Here is an 18,646-nt window from a genome sequence, read left to right on the forward strand (position 1 = left end):
TGATTTCGTCCACGGAGAGGGCCGGAATCACTGCAGCAGTTAAGGCACTTTTTTTTTAGCGCCGTTGGAGATCGACTATAACTTAAAAAATATTTAACTTTTTTCTTTAAAAATTTCACTATACATTCATAAAACATGTATAAATATATTCTGAAAATTTGAAAAGAATTGATCAAGTAGTTTTTTTTAAAATTCCCAAAAATCACCATTTTTTTAGGCCGTCAAGAAAAATGTCATTTTTGGACCCAAAAGGTATGAACTTAGTTAGCATCACAATCCGAGTGGATTAAAGTCACTCTTTAAAGTCGTTTTGTTATAGTTAATTGCCGCTAAGCCAAGCCATCTAGGACAATGATTTTTGTTTTCTAATAGAGTTTATTTAAATGTGGTAATTTGACGAATGTTGCAATATTCCTTGATTAGGTGCAAACGGCGGCGTCTTAATTTTGCTTAATTTGAGGAGGAAACTTTGACTAAAAAACCTTCAAAATATCTGAGTGCTTTTCAAATAACAATATTACCTAATTTCCTTATTGTTATCTTATACGAAAGAAAAATTTTCTGACTTAAAAACTTCACCAACTTGGTCTGGCAGGTACGCATACTATTTTTATAGCCTTGCAGAGCAAAAGGGTATTATAATTTCAGTCAGAAGTTTGCAACGCAGTGAAGGAGAAACCTCAGACCCCAAAAAGTATTTATATTCTCGATCAGCATCACGATCAGAATCCAAATATTCTGCCTGTCTGTCTGTCTCAGCTACAAAAGCTGCAAAGATTGGCGTGCCTATGTATGACAGGAGTAATGAGGACCTGTCCCACTACGGCACTGGAAGTTCTCATGCTGCAGCGGAAAGCCGCCCTATTAAGAATCACTTCTGAGGCTAATGGCAGTCATCGCAGCTTCAGCTCTAGGGATGCAGCAAAACTACTATTCGAACTTGTAGATGCGCTCGTCGCTGGCTGCTAGTTGCGTTCCACAAACATGCACAGATTATTATAAATGCCTAGAAACCGGCAATGCTTTCTCGCTGCCTGTGGCTCAGAGCATTGATTAAGTTGCCCTACGTAATTGGAGTCCGTCTCAATACGTTAGTATTTTGATTATTCTATAAGTATTATTATAAATAGTAATTAATATAAAATAAAGTAATAAAAAGGGGGGGAAAGGGGAAATGAAAAAAATTAAATTTTTGGTAATTAACTATTTGAAAATTGTGGATTTATATTTTCATAAACTTAATACTAGAATTTATAGCAAATAATAAAAAGTGGCCTTAACCCTAAGTTCGGCCTATTTGCCGCTACACCCTGGAGAAGACCACATCGTTAGTAACACGTCGAAAAGTAATTTTTATTATCCATACCAGTTGCAAGCCTAAATAGGCAAAAATCTTAAAAATTTTATTAGTTTTATATAATTTTTTTTTTTTTTTTTTTTTGTATTTTTAAAGTTTTAAAATTTTAAAACGGAAAGAGAAGAATCGTAAAATGTGAGAAAATAGTGTGGTGGGAAAATAATGTGAAAGCAAAAGAATAACAGAAAAGTGAATTAAAATTAACCCATTAAAAAAAAAAAGAGAAATCCAATGTGGCAGACCCAAACAACAAAAGCAACAACCTTTTAATTGATAATAAATATGGGAAAGTTTAAACTAATACCAACTGATCTGGCAGCAGTTTATTTTATTGAGCTTAATTACATGTTATTGTTTTTTTTTTTTTGAAGAGTATTATAAAAAAAAATTATTACAAAATATTTAGAAATAAGTCTGTGGCTGTTAATCTTCCAAAGCGCCTTAAGAAAAAGTTGTTTTGCGGTGAACATCATAGGGCGTTAGGGCGGATCATCCTTAAAAAAAAAAAGGTGATTTTCGTTGTAAAGATAATGAATTTCCCGAGATATTCAGGAAGAGTTTTTTTTAAATTTATTTTTTGTCTTTTTGTTTATTTTTTAAAAATAGAAAAAAATTAAAAAAACTCTTCCTGATTACCTGCGTATTTATGTTGAGAATTTGTGTTAAAAATTTGAAAAGGATCGGTTCAGTAGATTTTGAGTTCTGATGTTCACCGATTTTCAAAATAGAGTCTTCGGCAAAATCGATTCAAAGTATTTTTATACGTGAAAATACGTCCAAATACGGTTGTTTAAAACGCTGTAACTGCGTTAGTTTGACTTTAATTGACTTAGAATTTGTACACAATGTTCTCGACACATTGGTCATTCAGAAAAAAAAAAAAAATGTAAAAAAAAAAAATTTTGCCAACTATTTTATTAAACATAATATTTTACTATATCTATATACCTATGCCATATTATCTTTTCCACAGCACCATTCGCACGATTTCTCACTGCGCGCATTAATTAATAAAAAAAAAAAGAACATTTTAAGGTTTTGTGCGAAAATTAATAAAAATATCAAGCCTAATTAAATTAAATATTTTTATAGGAATTATCTTTAAACGCTACCACAATCGTGATGGAGAACTATTGTTATGAATAAATTGTGTAAATTGAAAATTAACAACTGCTAAGCGTTTACCGTGGGGCCATGCCGAACAACAATAATGTTAAAAGAAGCGACTTGAACATAGGGACGATTTAGTGAATGACATCATTTTGGAGACGGAGTAAATGGTCTTGGTGGTTGGGTGGGCTAATGCAAGTTGCTGAACAACAACTACAGCAACAACATTCAAGTCAAATTGTTTTAGAATCGTATTTTTTCTTTATCTACCTATTGTCGATCGTTTAATAACCATTTCTTTCTTTCTTCTTTATCTTGTCAGTTTTGAGTGAGTTAATTCCCCTACCTCAAAGCACGCGAAATCAAATAATATTACTGCATAAAACGCCAGCATATGCTACAAACTTCCCCTGAGTTCATTTCCCAGGGACGAAATGGCAGTAGAAATCATTTTCGAAAAGAATTTATTCGCTCATTTAAGCAAAAAGAAAAAGTGGACCACCATGAAGGGAGTGGACTCCATGGCAAGTCACACCATAGCGTGGTATACGGATGGGTCCCTAACTAATCAAGTACCATAAATCTTTAGGCCAATACATCAGCATATTCCAAGCTGAGGTATGTGCCATAGGACGGTGTGCGAAGCTCAACATAAAGCGAGGGTACACAAACATGGAAATTGCTATCCTTTCGGACAGGCGAGCGGCAATTACTGCACTTTACAGTAATAAAATCACCTCGAAGCTGGTTCGAGAAGTAAGAAAAAAGTTAAACCTTCTGCGCAGCAACAACAGGCTGTCACTAAGATGGATCCCAGGACATAAAAACATATCCGGGAACGAACTAGCCGACAGGCTAGCTAAATTAGGGGCAGAACGTCCCCTTTTAGGACCCGAGCCTTATTGTGGCATATGCAGACACACAATCAAAGATTATCTGAGAAATGCCGAGGAACATATGAGGCAAGACTGCTGGGAGAACACCACAGGCAAAAGACAAGCCAAAATCCTCATCGTCAATTATGATATGAAGAGGTTCAAGTAACTTATACCATTAGGGAAGAACTCACTCAGGGTAATTACCGGTATAATAACCGGACATTGCAGACTAAGGATTCACCTATTTAAAATAAGAATTGTAGGCAGCAAGACATGCAGATTTTGCGGTAGCGAGGATGAAACCTCCCTACACATAATTCCTGACTGCCCAGCCTTAAGCAGTCAGAGAAGTGGAACCCTCGGTTTCCGGTCCCTTACACTTGAGACCTTCATAACGTTGACCCAAGAAAGCTCCTTGACTTTATCAGAGGAACAGGGTTGATGGGTGAGCTCTAAGCTCAGATAGGGGGTTCAATAGATCGAGTTGGATCAATGTAGTCAATTTCTCCCATATAATAGTAATAATAGATCTGAGTACTCTTGTGTTCTCTGAAATAATTGAATAAAATAACCGTTACAAAAAAATAACGTTTAGTACTTACTATGCCACTAAAATGCTCCAATACTTCTTTTTCTTCTTTACTTCGTGAAATCAGACCAGAGGTTCTTTGTTGATTCGGGTTAACATTTATAGTATAAACGTCTAAAGCCTCCATCGCATAATGGACCAAGTCAATATAAGAGCATAAGATTTCAGGACCAAAAAGCTTTTCGTGATAAGCATGACCTGTATCAGACATCTGAAACTTTTCAGTCCGAAATAATTAAAATTATTGCATCAAACAAATTACTGAAAACATACCTTTGAGTTGAAAAAACCCCAAGTTATTGTTTTTACTCCACCAACAAGGGTTTTTACCAAACTTCGAAATTCAGCTACATTAACCGTATTTGCCCATTGTGATCCAGTAGAGGAAATTTTGATTTGATCGTTTGATATTTGATCCTAACAGAATGAGGTCTGGTTAGCATTTTTTATAATATTAATTTTAATACTTACATCCTTCATGTCTGACAGCGCTAAAACGTTTCCAGACGTATTCGATTGTGCCCCAGAATTAGGTTGTCCTTTACTGTAAAAAGAAATAGAATTTTACAAAATGTATAAATTAGCTTGTTTGTCATGTATTTGTAGCATAATAGCAAAGACTGCATTTCAATTTCATTTTGTTTCTTTATTTTTTTTACCGCTTGTAATTTTATTTATTGGGCCTTATCTTCTAAGTAAAAGTTTAAAAATCTTAATCTAAGTCTTTTTATTTTGTTTTAACAAAAATTTTGGGTTAGGGCCCTAACCTCTAATGTTGGGTGGGTCCTTTCGAGTTAAAGACTGTGCAATTCTATTGGGCTGTATTGGCCTGTAGCTTGGCCCTATATTTAGTTTTCGCTTTTATTATTTCATTTTGGACGAGTTGAACATTCAGATCTTTGTGTATATTACAATTACAATTGTGGATATTACAATAACAGATGTACTGTGTTAATATTTTGGATTGAGCTCTTTGGAATAACTCAATGTTTCTACTGCTGGCAGCAGCACATTGGTCTCAATATGTTTTTGCCAATAAAGTCGTCTGTCTAGGTGGACCCCAAAATCTGTAACATCTGTAGTTTGAGGGATAGATATATTGTTAAGAGGCAATGGTGGTTGATATTTAGAGTAAATGTAACATGTTTGCACTTTTGCTTATTTACGTGTATGCACCAATCCGCTAGCCATTTTTCTATGGCGCAAGATGGAGTAAGGGTTTTTTGGTCGATTTGGTTAAACATCTGATCGGCTTAAGATGGCACTATCGTCAGCGAACGTCGAAGTTGTTTTTAGGCTGCATGTTGGCATATCTACTGTGTCAATAATGTACAGTGTTGGTCCAAGTACTCTGCCCTATTTTATCCGATTTCAATTCAATTGTAGTTAGAAAACGACATATGGAAGAAATCAAGTCGATCTGATCAAAAACAACGGCGTGAGAATTTTTTATTTCATTCTCTCTTATGGGAGCTATCCGATATAGTCGGCCGATCCGGCCCGTTCCGACTCATATACTGCGTGCAATAACTACACACCTTTTGGCAAAAAGGTTCACCCGAATTTTTTTATTTCTTTTTTTTTTTTTTTTTGTTGTATTGATTTTTATGTTAAACTCTTTTTGTTGGAGGAGGTGCCTTGGTTATTTTGTTTGTATAGATAGATTAAGAAGTATTTTGTCCAAAAACTTTTAATACACTTACCATTTTTGAATTATTAATGGAAGCTGAATTTTGGCAATAGTTTCAAATTTTGTTACAAAAACTTTTAACAGTTTTGAAAGTATAGCTCTAGATCTGTGAGGCTCTATTTCACTGTGATGTCGTAAGCAGTCAACCAAGTTTAACAAAAGCTTGCAAGACATTGTTTGTATTCCAACAGCCAGTGTTTCATCATGGACATTTTTTGAAAATAGATTTACAGCCTTTATTAGAACATCTAAATTAAGGCTTTGTCGAACATGATGAGCAAGATCTGCTAGTGTTGAATATGCCAAAGGGCGAATCGAGTCCACAGTGACGCCTTTTCCAATCAGCAAGTCCTCATCAAAAAGTTTTTCAATTGATGGAATAAATTCTAAAAATAAAAACAAATACAGTATTAAAATAAGAAGTTCTAGTCAAAATCACTAGGATATAAAATAAGATATAAAAATAAAATTAATAGAAAAATCGTCATAGCTTCGATGTTGTTTAGCCTTTATGAATTTTGTTCGACATATTTAACGATTGGAAGGGTTTATAAGCTTCGGCGAGCCGAAGCTAGCTTCTTTTCTTGTTTAATAAGAAATTATTATTAATTTTTTTTTTTACCAAAATCACGCTTTTTATTTTACAAAAAATAGAAGAAAAAAAACAAGAAAGGAAGCTAGCTTCGGCAAGCCGAAGCTTATATATTTTTTCCATATTTTCGACTATTGTTCATATAGCAACTATATGATATAGTTGTCAAATTTTTTTATTAAATTTAATTCGTAATTCAAGAGTCATTAGAAAACTTTATATTCCAAGAATCATGCTTGTCTGATGAAAACTAAGGATGATAAATTTTCTTTCCGTTATTTCTATATAGATTTATGACAGCTATATAATAACGTTGTCGAATTTTAATGAAAATTTAGTCTCGATTTAAGGCTTACAAAAAACTCCTTATTTAAGAAATCATGCTCTTGGGACTTAAAAAAACGACGTCATAATTTTTTTTATTATTTATATATATGTTTTTCGATCTCTCCTATGGCAGCTATATGATAGAGTTATCCGATTTTAATCAAATTTAATCCGAAATTCAATAGTAGTTAGAAAACGCCATCTGGAAGAAATTAAGTCGATCTGATCAAAAACAACGGCGTACGAATTTCATTCCATCGTAAGGCAGCTATCCGATATAGTCGGCCGATCCGGCCCGTTCCGTCTTATATACTCCGTGCAATAACTACACAACTTTTGGTAAGGTTTCAGCAAGATAGCTTTAAAACTGAGAGACTAGTTTGCGCGGAAACGGACAGCCGGACAGATGGACAGACGGACAAACGGACAGACGGACACACGTATTTGGATTCTGATGCTGATGTTGATCAAGAATATATTAGGTTGTTTGGTAATGACATACCGGTTTCTTTATTGATTTTTGACGACGATTTTAACATAGTTAGCATTGTCCGATTTAAGTGCTATATGTACCGTTGTCTTTGATGATTTTCTGCCATTTTGATGGTAACTTGTATATGCCTCTCCTAAAGAAGTCCTTGTCCCTACTGGCAAAAAAATCGGCGATTAGATTTTCACAATCCTCCCTTGAACTCAATTTTTGTCCATCGAAAAAATTTTGCATGACCAAAAACAGATGGTAATCGCTTGGGGCAATGTCCGGACTATAAGGTGGATGCATTAACACTTCCCAACCAAGCTCCCGTAGCTTGTGACGCGTCACCAGAGATGTATGGGGCCTGGCGTTGTCATGATGGAACACAAAGCCCTTACGATTCACCATGGCTGGCCGCTTCTGTTCAAGTGCAATCTTCAATCGCTCCAGTTGATCACAGTAGAGGTCAGAATTGATGGTTTGGCCATAGGGCAACACTTCATAATGGATAATTCCTCTGATATCCCACCATACACTCAGCAACACCTTCTGAGCCGTCAGTCCTGACTTTGCCAACGTTTGAGACGACTCACCGTGCTCCCACCAGGATCTTTTACGCTTTATGTTGTCATATGTGATCCATTTTTTATCACCGATCCAGAAATAAGTCGAGTTTATTACGGTGCAACAAAGATTTGCAGATTTATACACGGTCGAAAAGGTTTTTTTTGCATCAATAGCAAGACCAATTTCCAACATCTTAAAAGGTGAAAATGGAAGTGTTAGCAGACTCAGGTCTGGAAACATTGAATTGCAAATTCTCCGAAAAACAGCAACGCGCATTTAAAAAATTGCGCAATAAATTGGCATCTGAGGATGTTATGCTTTGGTATCCCGACTACAAAAAGGCATTTGATCTAACAACAAATGCCTCAGCCTATGGCACTGGTGCAGTAAACTATGCTACCAACGACCGGAAAATATTAGCGATAGTATGGGCACTGGCCAAGCTTCGGCATTACCTCTACGCAGTTAAGGACATAAACATTTTTACCGACCACCAACTTTTGACCTTTGCAGTCTTAGTGCCCTAATGGAAAAATCAAAAGGTGAATCTGGTGCGAAAATCTTCTATAAGCCTGGTAAAGAGACTTTGGTCGCTGACGCGTTATCCAGACAGCAACTTAATACCATGGAATAATTAGAAATTGAATCCTATGTAGCCACAGTCCACAGTGAACAATCGCATAACCATACAAAAGACACCACGGACTAGCCCCTGAATTGCTTCCAAAACCAAATCAATTTGGAAGAACCGCGATCCCCGCTAAAACGAAGCTTTATATTGTTTGCAAATAAAAGAGGCCATTCGATCAGTTTTACAAACAATCGTTTACAAGAATCATTGCAGGAGGAACTCGCAGTCACAATTACTCCGAAGGGCGTAAATGCCTTCCACTGTGACCTGCACACTTGACTCTTATAAAAGATGAGGTGGTCAGAAGTTTCTCGGCCACAAAATTCTGGCACTGCAAAAATCGAGTGACAGACATATTCGCTGTCAAGAAAGGAAAGAAAATCCTCATAGCCGAACACAACAGGGCTCATAGTTCGGCCCAAGAGAACACAAAACAAGTACTTTCCGAGTACTACTTCCCCAAAATAACAAAGTTGGCTAATGAAATCGCCGCAAATTGCAAAAGATGCGAAATCCAAGTACGATAGGCATCCCAATAAACAGGAGATCAACGAAACCCCAATAGCCTCTAATGTAAAAGAGATGCTTCACATAGACATTTTCCCTACAGATAAAAAATATTTTCTCACTTGCATCGACAAGTTTTCCAAATTCGCCATCGTACAGCTAGTTCCGTCAAGAACCATCAATGCCTTGAAGCTAGCATTGCTTCAACTCATGAACTCATTTCCCAAGGCCAGAATTATCAATTGTGACATTATTTATCGCTTAACTCATATTCAATCTCGGCCATGCTAATAACCCACTTCAGCATGTTTCTAGACAAAACAGAGTCTTTGGCGTACGCGACAGAGTCCTGGTAAAATGCAATACACGTCTTGGAAACAAGCTTGTGTGAAGAGAAGGTTGTGGCCACTTGCCACAAATTTTTAATAGTTATAGGCATAGCTGATTAAATATTTTTAAGATAAAATTAATTTCCGTTGGTGGTGGGCAACCTTGCCGTAAACAAAAATATAGCTTCGAATTAATTTCACAGGTTTAAAATCTTCTTCTTCATCATCTATCTGACTACGGCGTCAACCCACATAACTGACTACTCCCTGGCGAAGTATATAGAAGCTTAGATTTTCTAGGGTCAGCATTTAAAATCGTGGCAGGAACACTAGACGCACAAGATTTAGAAAAAATTTAATTCACTGAATCGCAACTCATTAACTCAAACAACAGACAAATAGAATTTAACAATAAAGTGCAGGATCAAATCAATAAACTTACCGCAACAGTAATCAAATTCTAAAATCAGTAAAGAAATTACGTATACTGGTCACTTATACGACACATTGCTTGCTCGGAATAGGATGATCATGATGGAATTGTAGAACCTAATGCTCGCGGTAGCGCTTTCAAAAGCCATAATGTGATACTACGCCTATCGAGTAATATAGTAGCAGAGTGTAACGGAGAGGTCTATTGCTGGCGGATTAGCGCAATGCGAGACTCAGCCAAGTGACCTACATCCGGTTACCTATCATATGTCGACGAGGGAATCATCATCGTCAATGACCGGTCAGCGCAGGTGCAAGTGGACAACGGAACCTTCAATGAACGTTAACCAAACCCTGTTCGTTAATCACGACACAGCCCATAAGAGGACTGCGGGGGTAGCCAATTCGCCCTCCCTTCACATCACCATCAGTCAAAATATTCTGAGTTTTCCTTACCTTCACCGTCTAAGTGAACGTAATTTGGAATACATCCAGAAGTTTGGAGAGGAAATCAAAAATAACCGGGCACACAAGGTGGTGCTAATTGCAGGAGCAATATGTTGCGCATTGATTTGTATCGGTATCACCTATCAGCGACTTATCAGGGAATATAGGCTATCCAGCTACAGGAGGTGATTGACGAAATAGGGTCGGCCGCGGGCGGGCTTAATCTTGAGGGGGGAGTAGTTACATGAAATTAACCAGACATAGTTGACGAGGGAATGTACCCAGCAACGGCCAAATCGATGAAACAGCATTTGACCAGATGCTATTGCATAGCCCGCAAACACAGCATATTTTCGATGCGACTTATGTTTGCTTCAAGTAAAAGAATTGTAGTCAGTTCAATTTCAGATTCAAACGAATAAAGAGCACCAGCTGTTGAAATCAATTCCAACGACGGTCGTTACATTTTATCATTACTCTACTAAGCTTTAGGCTAGTAGTTGAAAGTGAACAGTTCCCTCTCAGTATAAATTCGGTTAGTGATAGAGATCTTGTCACCTGGCGGATTCTCTCTTCCCTTATAGACTGGTATTGCGGTACGACTACTTAATGACACAGTGCGGCCAACAACGGACACCGACCCCGCATCAACAAATTGCTTAGTGACGAAGGGCGATCAACGGTCTCCTCTAAAGCCTCCAGTGATACGGGCTAGCAAAGGCCAAAGCAGTTCAACTAGCTACGGACACCCCCTCGTGTCCCTGACAACCATGGGTCACCATCACGATTGGGGCTTGCACTTTTTGCAAGCGTTGTTTCTGCGTGAGTCGGTTCACGATGAATTGCCAAACCAAATTGAGCATAAAGCACTTGACAGCTGTTAAATCGTCGCCATCTATACCTCGAAAAAAAAACACTCATTGCTACCATAATAAAGTTTAAGCAATATACTATAGTTTAATACTTATATATAATACTTAATACTTAAAATTAACATTTATGCTTAGTTTTTTAACTTACTTTGACGCAGGTCCGTAGCAAAAATATGCCGAGCTGCTATTAATAACTCTTTCCTGAGATGGGCTGCTTCCTTGGGACAATTTCTCATCAGGTTAAGCATTCCACTTACTACTGATAATGAGCTGGCGACCACAACTTCCTAAAATAAAGAGAAAAAAATTCTTAGAACCCATAGCATTTTCAAAGTTTTGATGGGCGTATTTTAATTTAAAATTGGTTAAGCAGTTTAGGAGTCCATCGCGGACAAACATCGTGACAGGAGATTTATATAAATTAAGATAAGCAAATTATTATTTAAACACTAGTTCCTTTTATATCTAGTAGATATTAATAAAGATTATTGGAAAACAAAAATTAAAGAGATTACTTCATTTTTACGGATTTTACAACAACTTGAAGTCAGAAGTGACAAACATGTATCCACATGTGCTCACCACTGTACATATTGGGTGCTATGGGAGCTATCTGTTAAAGTCATCCGATCCGTCCTGTTCTCGGACTTCGAATTAAATTTTATGAACTTTTATTTCGGACGACTATATCATTATAGGGACCATTAGGGAAAATATAAAAACAAATAATAATAAATAAAAATAATAAATAAAAAATACAAAAACAAATGACTGCAATGGTATATAAGTTTCGACTCCCCGAAGCTAGCTTCCTATTACTATTTTCTTTTAAATTTATTTTTTAGACATTTTAGGAGAGTCTACCCGTTTGTTTAAGACCCCATTTTATATTGTTATCGATATTTGTCTCCCTTCTTCCCAAACCAATTCAAATTATACGTTTTAGCGGTATTTAAAACTATTGTTTTTAGAGTTAAACACACTTATAGCACAGATCTTTCTACTAAACTCTAAAACTCCCAATAAATTGCGAGCAAAACTATTTAAATTTTTAACAATTACCTACATAAAAGCAATTACCTGAAATATTCGAACAATGTATGCCAGAAATGACAATGTTTTGATTTGTGCACCCATGAAGTCTACAAAAATTTCCTTTTGTGACGAGTTTCTGAAAAAGAATTTTTTAAATAAGTATAAATTTCACAAAAAGAAGGAATAGCAACATTTATTAAAGTAAGACGAAATTGAGGAAGATATAGCGATCTTGTATGTTCTGCATAAATTTTAACCTATGCTTTCTATGACAACTTTTTGATAGCTTCGACGAGCCAAAGCTTGTATCCCTTGAACACATCAGAATCTATATATTTTGTACAATACGTGCAATAACTTCACAACTATTGGTAACGTTACATTGGCAAAACCTTAAAACTAAACAGAATTCCGATGGAAACAGACAGACCTACACTTCTAGAACGATTCAGATGGTGACGCTGATCAAGAAATTATACTTATGGGGTCTGTGGTGTCTCTATCACTGCGTTGCAAACTTCTGACTGAAATTATAATAACCTTTTGCTCTGCAAGGGTATAAAAAGATTCTGCTAATCAAGTCGGAGTCGGCATTAAGAGTGTATACTATTTTGTATAAAGCAAAACAACTTAAAAAATTGCAGGAAATTATTTATTGAATGTCAATGACAACAGACGTGTTTTTATATCGCTCCGCCGAGTAACTAAAAATACATCGAAAATATCCGATTTCTATTTCGCGAAATTCGCTCAGGGTACGCGTGGGGACTCCTGCTCATGTTGCATATATCTAATTAACAGTTCGGCTGATAAGTCCCGGGACTAACTAAGAAGAACGCATTTTTTTTCGAAAATTCTTTTTTATTATTCAAGGTAGTTCCCTTCGAGGGCGATACACCGACTATAACGATCCTTTAACTTTTCGATGACATTTTTAAAATATTCTTTGTCTTTATCCCCAAAAAAGGCCTCTGTTTCGGCAATAACTTCCTCATTTGTCTTGAATTTCTTCCCAGCGAGCATTCTTTTTAGATCTGAAAACAGGAAATAGTCACTGGGGGGCTAGATCTGGGGAATATGGAGGGTGCTGAAGCAATTCAAAGCTCAATTCATGCAATTTTGCCATCGTTTTCGCCGATTTGTGACACGGTGCGTTGGACTTTTTTCTTCTTCAAATGAGGCCGTGTTTCTGCGATTTCTTCCTTCAAACGCTCCAATAACCCAATATAAAAGCTGTTGATGGTTTGGCCCTTCTCAAGGTAGTCCACAAAAATGATTCCAAGTGCATCCCAAAATACGGACGCCATAACTTTGCCAGCTGACTGTTGCGTTTTTCCACGCTTTGGAGTCGATTCATCTCGCTCAGTCCACTCCGATGATTGCCGATTCGACTCTGGGGTATAGTGGTGGAGCCAGGTTTCATCCATTGTCACATACCGACTAAAAAATTTGTTTTTATTTCGCTTGATCAGTGCCAAACACTGCTCGGAAGCGTCAACTCGTTGCTGTTTTTGGTCAATTTTGAGCTGGCGCGGCAGCCACTTTGCACAGAGCTTGCGCATGTCCAAATGTTCATGTACGATATGCCAAACACGCTTCTTCGATATCTTTAGAGTATCAGCTATCTCTGCCAACTTCACTTTACGGTCACTTAAAATAATTTTGTGGACTTTTTTGACATTTTCGGGGGTAACCACCTCTTTTGGGCGTCCACTGCGTTCAGCATCATTTGTGCTCACACGCCCACGCTTGAAATCAGCAAACCATCGGCAGATTGTTGTTTTCGATGGAGCAGAGTCTGGATAACATTTGTCAAGCGAAATTTTTGTTTCGACGGTATTTTTACCCATCAAAAAATAATGTTTGATCAATACCCGAAATTCGTCTTTTTCCATTTTTCTCGGAGTTGCAAAAGTTGCTTTACTCACGCGGCTATAACTTACGAACGGATTGTCCAATTTTTTTCAAATTTTTGTATGTTTCGTTTAAATGCTTGTACCCAATAGGAAAAATATTGAAATAATTTTAGTGGCACCCCCTATATATCAGTCCCGGGACTTATCAGCCGGCCTAATACTAATATAAGTGATATAATACAGTTTTTTACAAATTTTGCCACGCGCGATAAGCTCAAATAAATGAGCGGCGAGCAAAATAATGAGCGTAGAAGCTCCGTAAACCAAAGAAACGCTTGTTATGCTTATTTCTCAACCCGCGATTCCGAAGCAGAGAAAACGTTTACAAAGAGCAACCCGGCCCTACTGGCCGTCGAAAGCATGAGAGCCCGCTCTCTATCACCAGCCCTACTCATTCCAACTCCTACATCTTGGAGTTATCAATGCCAGACCCCGCCACCACCGGCTTCTATGGGAGACGCACCAACAACAAGCAGTGTTTCAATTTCTACTACCTCAGCAAAAGTAACGGCAACAACTAAAGCAACGACCAATATTGCGAAAACGGTGTCAACGGCTCCATCGCAAACTGCAACAGCAACAAAAACCGTAAGCTTTGATAAGCAACAAGCGGTTCCGGCCATACAGACCGGTATGGATCGCTACATCTAGATAAAGCGTAAGCTTAGTCCGCAATACACGGTTGGTAACAAACCAAAGATCAACCGTACAATCCAAGCCAAAGAAAAAACCAGGATTTCAAACAACAGCAACCGATTTTCCCTCTTAGCAGATGGTGAGAGCCAAGCTGAGCCGGATCAAGTGACCCAAAAGAAAACAAAGCCCCCACCTATCTACATTAGGGAAAAAGCTCAAACGCCCTGGTCAACAAAATTGTTGCGCTGGTCGGGGACGAAAATTTTCATGTTGTTCCGCTTATTAAAGGGAACATCCACGAAACTAAAGTTCAGACGAAATATGAAGAACACTTCCGAGCTGTTTCCAAATACCTGGAGAAAACGAAAAAGAATTTTTACACCTACCAACTAAAAAGCAGCAAAGGGCTACAGGTGGTACTAAAAGGAATCGAACCCGACGTCGCCCCCTCTGAGATAATAGAAGCCCTTAAAGACAAGCAATATTATCAACAAAAATAAAAAGCCGCAACCACTCTTTAAGGTCGAGCTAGAGCCCGATAGCAAAACCCTAAAGAAAAATGAAGTGCACCCGATCTACAAGCTGCAGTTCTTACTGCACCGGAGGATCACAGTAGAAGAACCACACAAACGGAACGGCCCAGTGCAATCTACAAATTGTCAGGAGTTTGGGCACACCAGGACATACTGCACACTTCGGTCAGTTTGTGTAGTCTGCGGAGACTTCCACAAAAAATGTGGGAACTGCGGAGGAAACCATACAGCAAACTACAGAGGCTGTCTGGTCTACAAGGAGCTGAAGAGTCGCATGCGACAAGCGACAGCGACGCGTCAACAAAATACACAAAATGTGTATCTTAAATCAAAAACTACGCCAGACGTATTTTTCGCCAAGGCAGCCAGATCATCTTTCGGTCCGCTCAGTACCACCAACGGCATCTCCTACGCTGATGCTCTACGAACAGGCATGGAAAAACCACTCCAGCCACACTCAGAAAACGCTCAACAGGTACCAGCCCAGCCGCAAAGCAATTTGGAAACTATGATGTTTACCATGCAACAAAGCATGATGGAGTTCATGTCATTTATGAAAGCGACCATGCAAACGCTGGTCCAGAACCATAATATGGTGATGCAGCTGCTTGTATCACAGCAGTCCAAATAATAAATGAACAATCTACGAATACCCATGTGGAATGCCAACGGCATTTCACGGCATAAACTGGAAATAACTCAATTCCTAAATGTAAATCACATCGACGCCATGCTGCTGGTTGAAACTCACCTCACAAGCAAATATAACTTCCATATACGGGGGTATACCTTCTACCGCACAGATCATCCCGATGGTAAAGCCCACGGCGGCACCGGCATCTTAATTAGAGAACGCATCAAACACCATTTTCACCAAAGGTTTGCAACAAATTACTTGCAAGCCACGTCTATAAAAGTGCAGTCAGGAAACGACAACCTTTGCATCGCCGCTGTCTACAGCCCACCTCGCTTTACAATCTCTGAAGGTCAATTCATGGATTTCTACAACTCACTTGGGGATCGCTTCATAGCTGCTGGAGATTACAACGCCAAGCATACGCACTGGGGATCACGCCTCGTTACTCCAAGGCAAAGCAACTTTATAATGCACTTATAAATGTGAGAAATAAGTTGGACTACGTTTCTCCTGGTAGCCCCACATATTGGCCAGCAGACCCCAGAAAGATTCCAGATCTAATTGATTTTGCGGTGACAAAAAACATCCCCCGCGACCTAATAAGTGCCACGGCCCTACCCGATCTCTCATCACACCACTCTCCAATATTGATAACCCTTCTTTAAAGCCCAGAAATTACGGACCACCCCTACAGGCTGACGTCGCACAGAACTGACTGAATGAAATACAGGAAGTACGTGAGTTCCCACATTGAGCTGACCACCCAGTTCAATATTGAAGAGGACATTGACTGCCGCCCTGGAAGAGGTACACGTCACAGCAGCCAGGATCTCAACACCACAACGACATGATGTGCAAATAAAGAAGTTCAAAACCAACCTGCAAATTGAACAGCTCGTTCTGGAAAAGAGGCGTCTGCGACGGGCGTGGCAAACCAGCAGATCGCCATGCTCAAAGCAACGTCTAAGTGAAGCCACCCGCAAACTAAACCGGGTTCTGAAGCAAGATGCCGAAAACGCACAACTGAGATATATTAAGAAACTCTCTCCAACTAGTGCAAACGCCCTATGATGTGCCCTTGTGGAGGGCTCACCTAAAACTAAGCTCTCTGGTTGAAACCGTCTCCCCGATAAAAAATTCTTTAGGTGGCTGGGCGCGCAGCGACACAGACAGAGCCGAAACATTTGTCTCACATCTCAGGGGCGTCTTCCAGCCGAATCCCGCTGCAAATAATTTTGTTCTACCGCAAATCCAAACTGAAAGTGAATCCACAATAACACCGTTTCAACCGAACGAGATCACCAAAGTCATTCGGGTGCTAAAACCGAAAAAGGCTCCCGGCGGTGACCAAATAACTCCAAAAATTATAATTGAACTTCCAAACTGTGCTATTGAGGTCATCTGTAAACTCTTCAATGGGATCATAAGTCTTGGCTACTACCCAAAAAAATGGAAAAAGTTAATAATTATAATGATACCGAAGCCCGGAAAAGATCACACGATTCCGTCCTCTTACAGACCAATAAGTCGTTTATCATGCCTGTCCAAACTGTTCGAAAAAATGCCTTCTAACACGTATAATACCATATATGGGAGCTCATAACATTATCCCAGCCCATCATTTTGGCTTCAGAGAAAAACATGGAACTATCGAGCAAGTAAACAGAATAACATCAGAGATTCGCACAGCCTTCGAACATAGAGAATACTGCAGCGCGATATTCCTCGACGTATCCCAAGCATTCGACCGCGTCTGGCTCAACGGTCTTATGCATAAAATCAAAACACACTTTCCCGGGTACACTCACAAATTACTCGAGTCGTATCTCTACAACAGAGTCTTCGCAGTGAGGTGCAACACAACAACATCCGAAAACTATAAAATCGAAGCTGGAGTCCCACAAGGAAGCGCACTTGGACCAACTCTATTCGTCCTTTACACAGCGGATATTCCCACGAGCGACCGACTGCTAACATCCACCTTCGCTGACGATACTGCGATCCTCAGCCGCTCCAGATGCCCAGTCCGTGCAACATCCCAATTAGCCAATCACCTCACGGTAGTAGAGAAGTGGCTATCCGACTGGCGTATGAAAATAAACGAACAGAAGTGTAAGCACGTAACGTTTACTCTCAACAGACAAACATGCTCTCCGATCTACTTGAATAGCACACAAATCCCCCAAGTCAACGAAGAAACGTATCTCGGCGTCCACCTCGATAGACGCCTAACACATCGAATGCAAGAAACTACATCTAAAACTAAAAGCCAGCAGCCTCCACTGGATTATAAACGCCCGATCGCCCATGTGTCTGGACTACAAGGTACTGCTCTACAACTCCACTCTTAAACCAATCTGAACGTATGGCTCCCAGCTCTGGGGGACGCGAGCAAAACTAACATAGACATCATACAGCGCGCTCAAGCAAAGATCCTGAGAATTATCACTGGGGCACCATGGTATATTCGAAACCAAAACATCCACAGGGACCTTGGCATTCTCGCAGTAAAAGATGAAATAGAGAAGCAAAAAGCGTCATACAAGGAAAAACTCTCAGCACATCCAAATCCTCTTGCAAGGGATCTGACTCGGGTTTCCAGAAGAACCCGCCTGAAACGTAACGACCTTCCAACCCAGCCATAATTTGTCAGGGCCATTTTTTACTGTTTCAGTCTATATGACTGATAGTTAGGTTATAGTATAAGATTTGATACACTTATTGTTAGTCTCGTAAGGAGAAGATTCAATAAACAAAGCAAAGCTAAAAAAAAAAAAAAAAAAAAAAAAAAAAAAGAACGAAAGCAAAGAACTGGCAAGGGTTAAAAAAGGGAGTTCGATTTGTGACCAAAATTTAATTTACACAGATATTCCTTACATGCCCTCATCGGAAGGGCGAGAGAGATATTGCAGTTGAATTCGCATAAGGGAATCACTCTCGCCTTACACTTCAGTAAATTTAAAATGAACTAAGCTGTCTGTCTAAGCATTATGCACTTTGCCTTATTAAAAACAATTTCGGATTACACTTTATATCTCTCCCTTTTTCATCCTAAACGCCCCACAAACTTTGCCGAAACAGCAATA

The 18,646-nt window shown here is 38.8% G+C and overlaps 1 protein-coding gene across 3 annotated transcripts in view; it reads right to left on the reverse strand.

Moving 5' to 3' along the window:
- The window catches only part of LOC108086330 (transcription-associated protein 1), a 118,328-nt gene that overhangs the window by 55,022 nt on the left and 44,660 nt on the right, over positions 1 to 18,646 (reverse strand). Inside the window, exons 5-10 of one of the 3 annotated variants that reach the window (XR_006245709.1) lie at positions 11,884 to 11,974; positions 10,952 to 11,090; positions 5,638 to 6,010; positions 4,406 to 4,478; positions 4,208 to 4,351; positions 3,948 to 4,145 (exon numbers count right to left, since the gene is read on the reverse strand). Coding sequence is in view for 1 of the 3 variants with exons in the window: in XM_043208728.1 (XP_043064663.1) it covers positions 11,060 to 11,090 (31 nt within the window). In the remaining 2 variants the exon portion in view is untranslated. Of the gene's footprint in view, positions 1 to 3,947; positions 4,152 to 4,207; positions 4,352 to 4,405; positions 4,479 to 5,637; positions 6,011 to 10,951; positions 11,091 to 11,883; positions 11,975 to 18,646 lie in introns of those variants that run through there. The other 2 variants (XR_006245708.1, XM_043208728.1) reach the window with 2 other exon arrangements.

This window comes from Drosophila ficusphila, unplaced genomic scaffold (genome assembly GCF_018152265.1).
Source record: "Drosophila ficusphila isolate 14025-0441.05 unplaced genomic scaffold, ASM1815226v1 contig_636, whole genome shotgun sequence".
In the NCBI taxonomy this organism is placed as follows: domain Eukaryota; kingdom Metazoa; phylum Arthropoda; class Insecta; order Diptera; family Drosophilidae; genus Drosophila; species Drosophila ficusphila.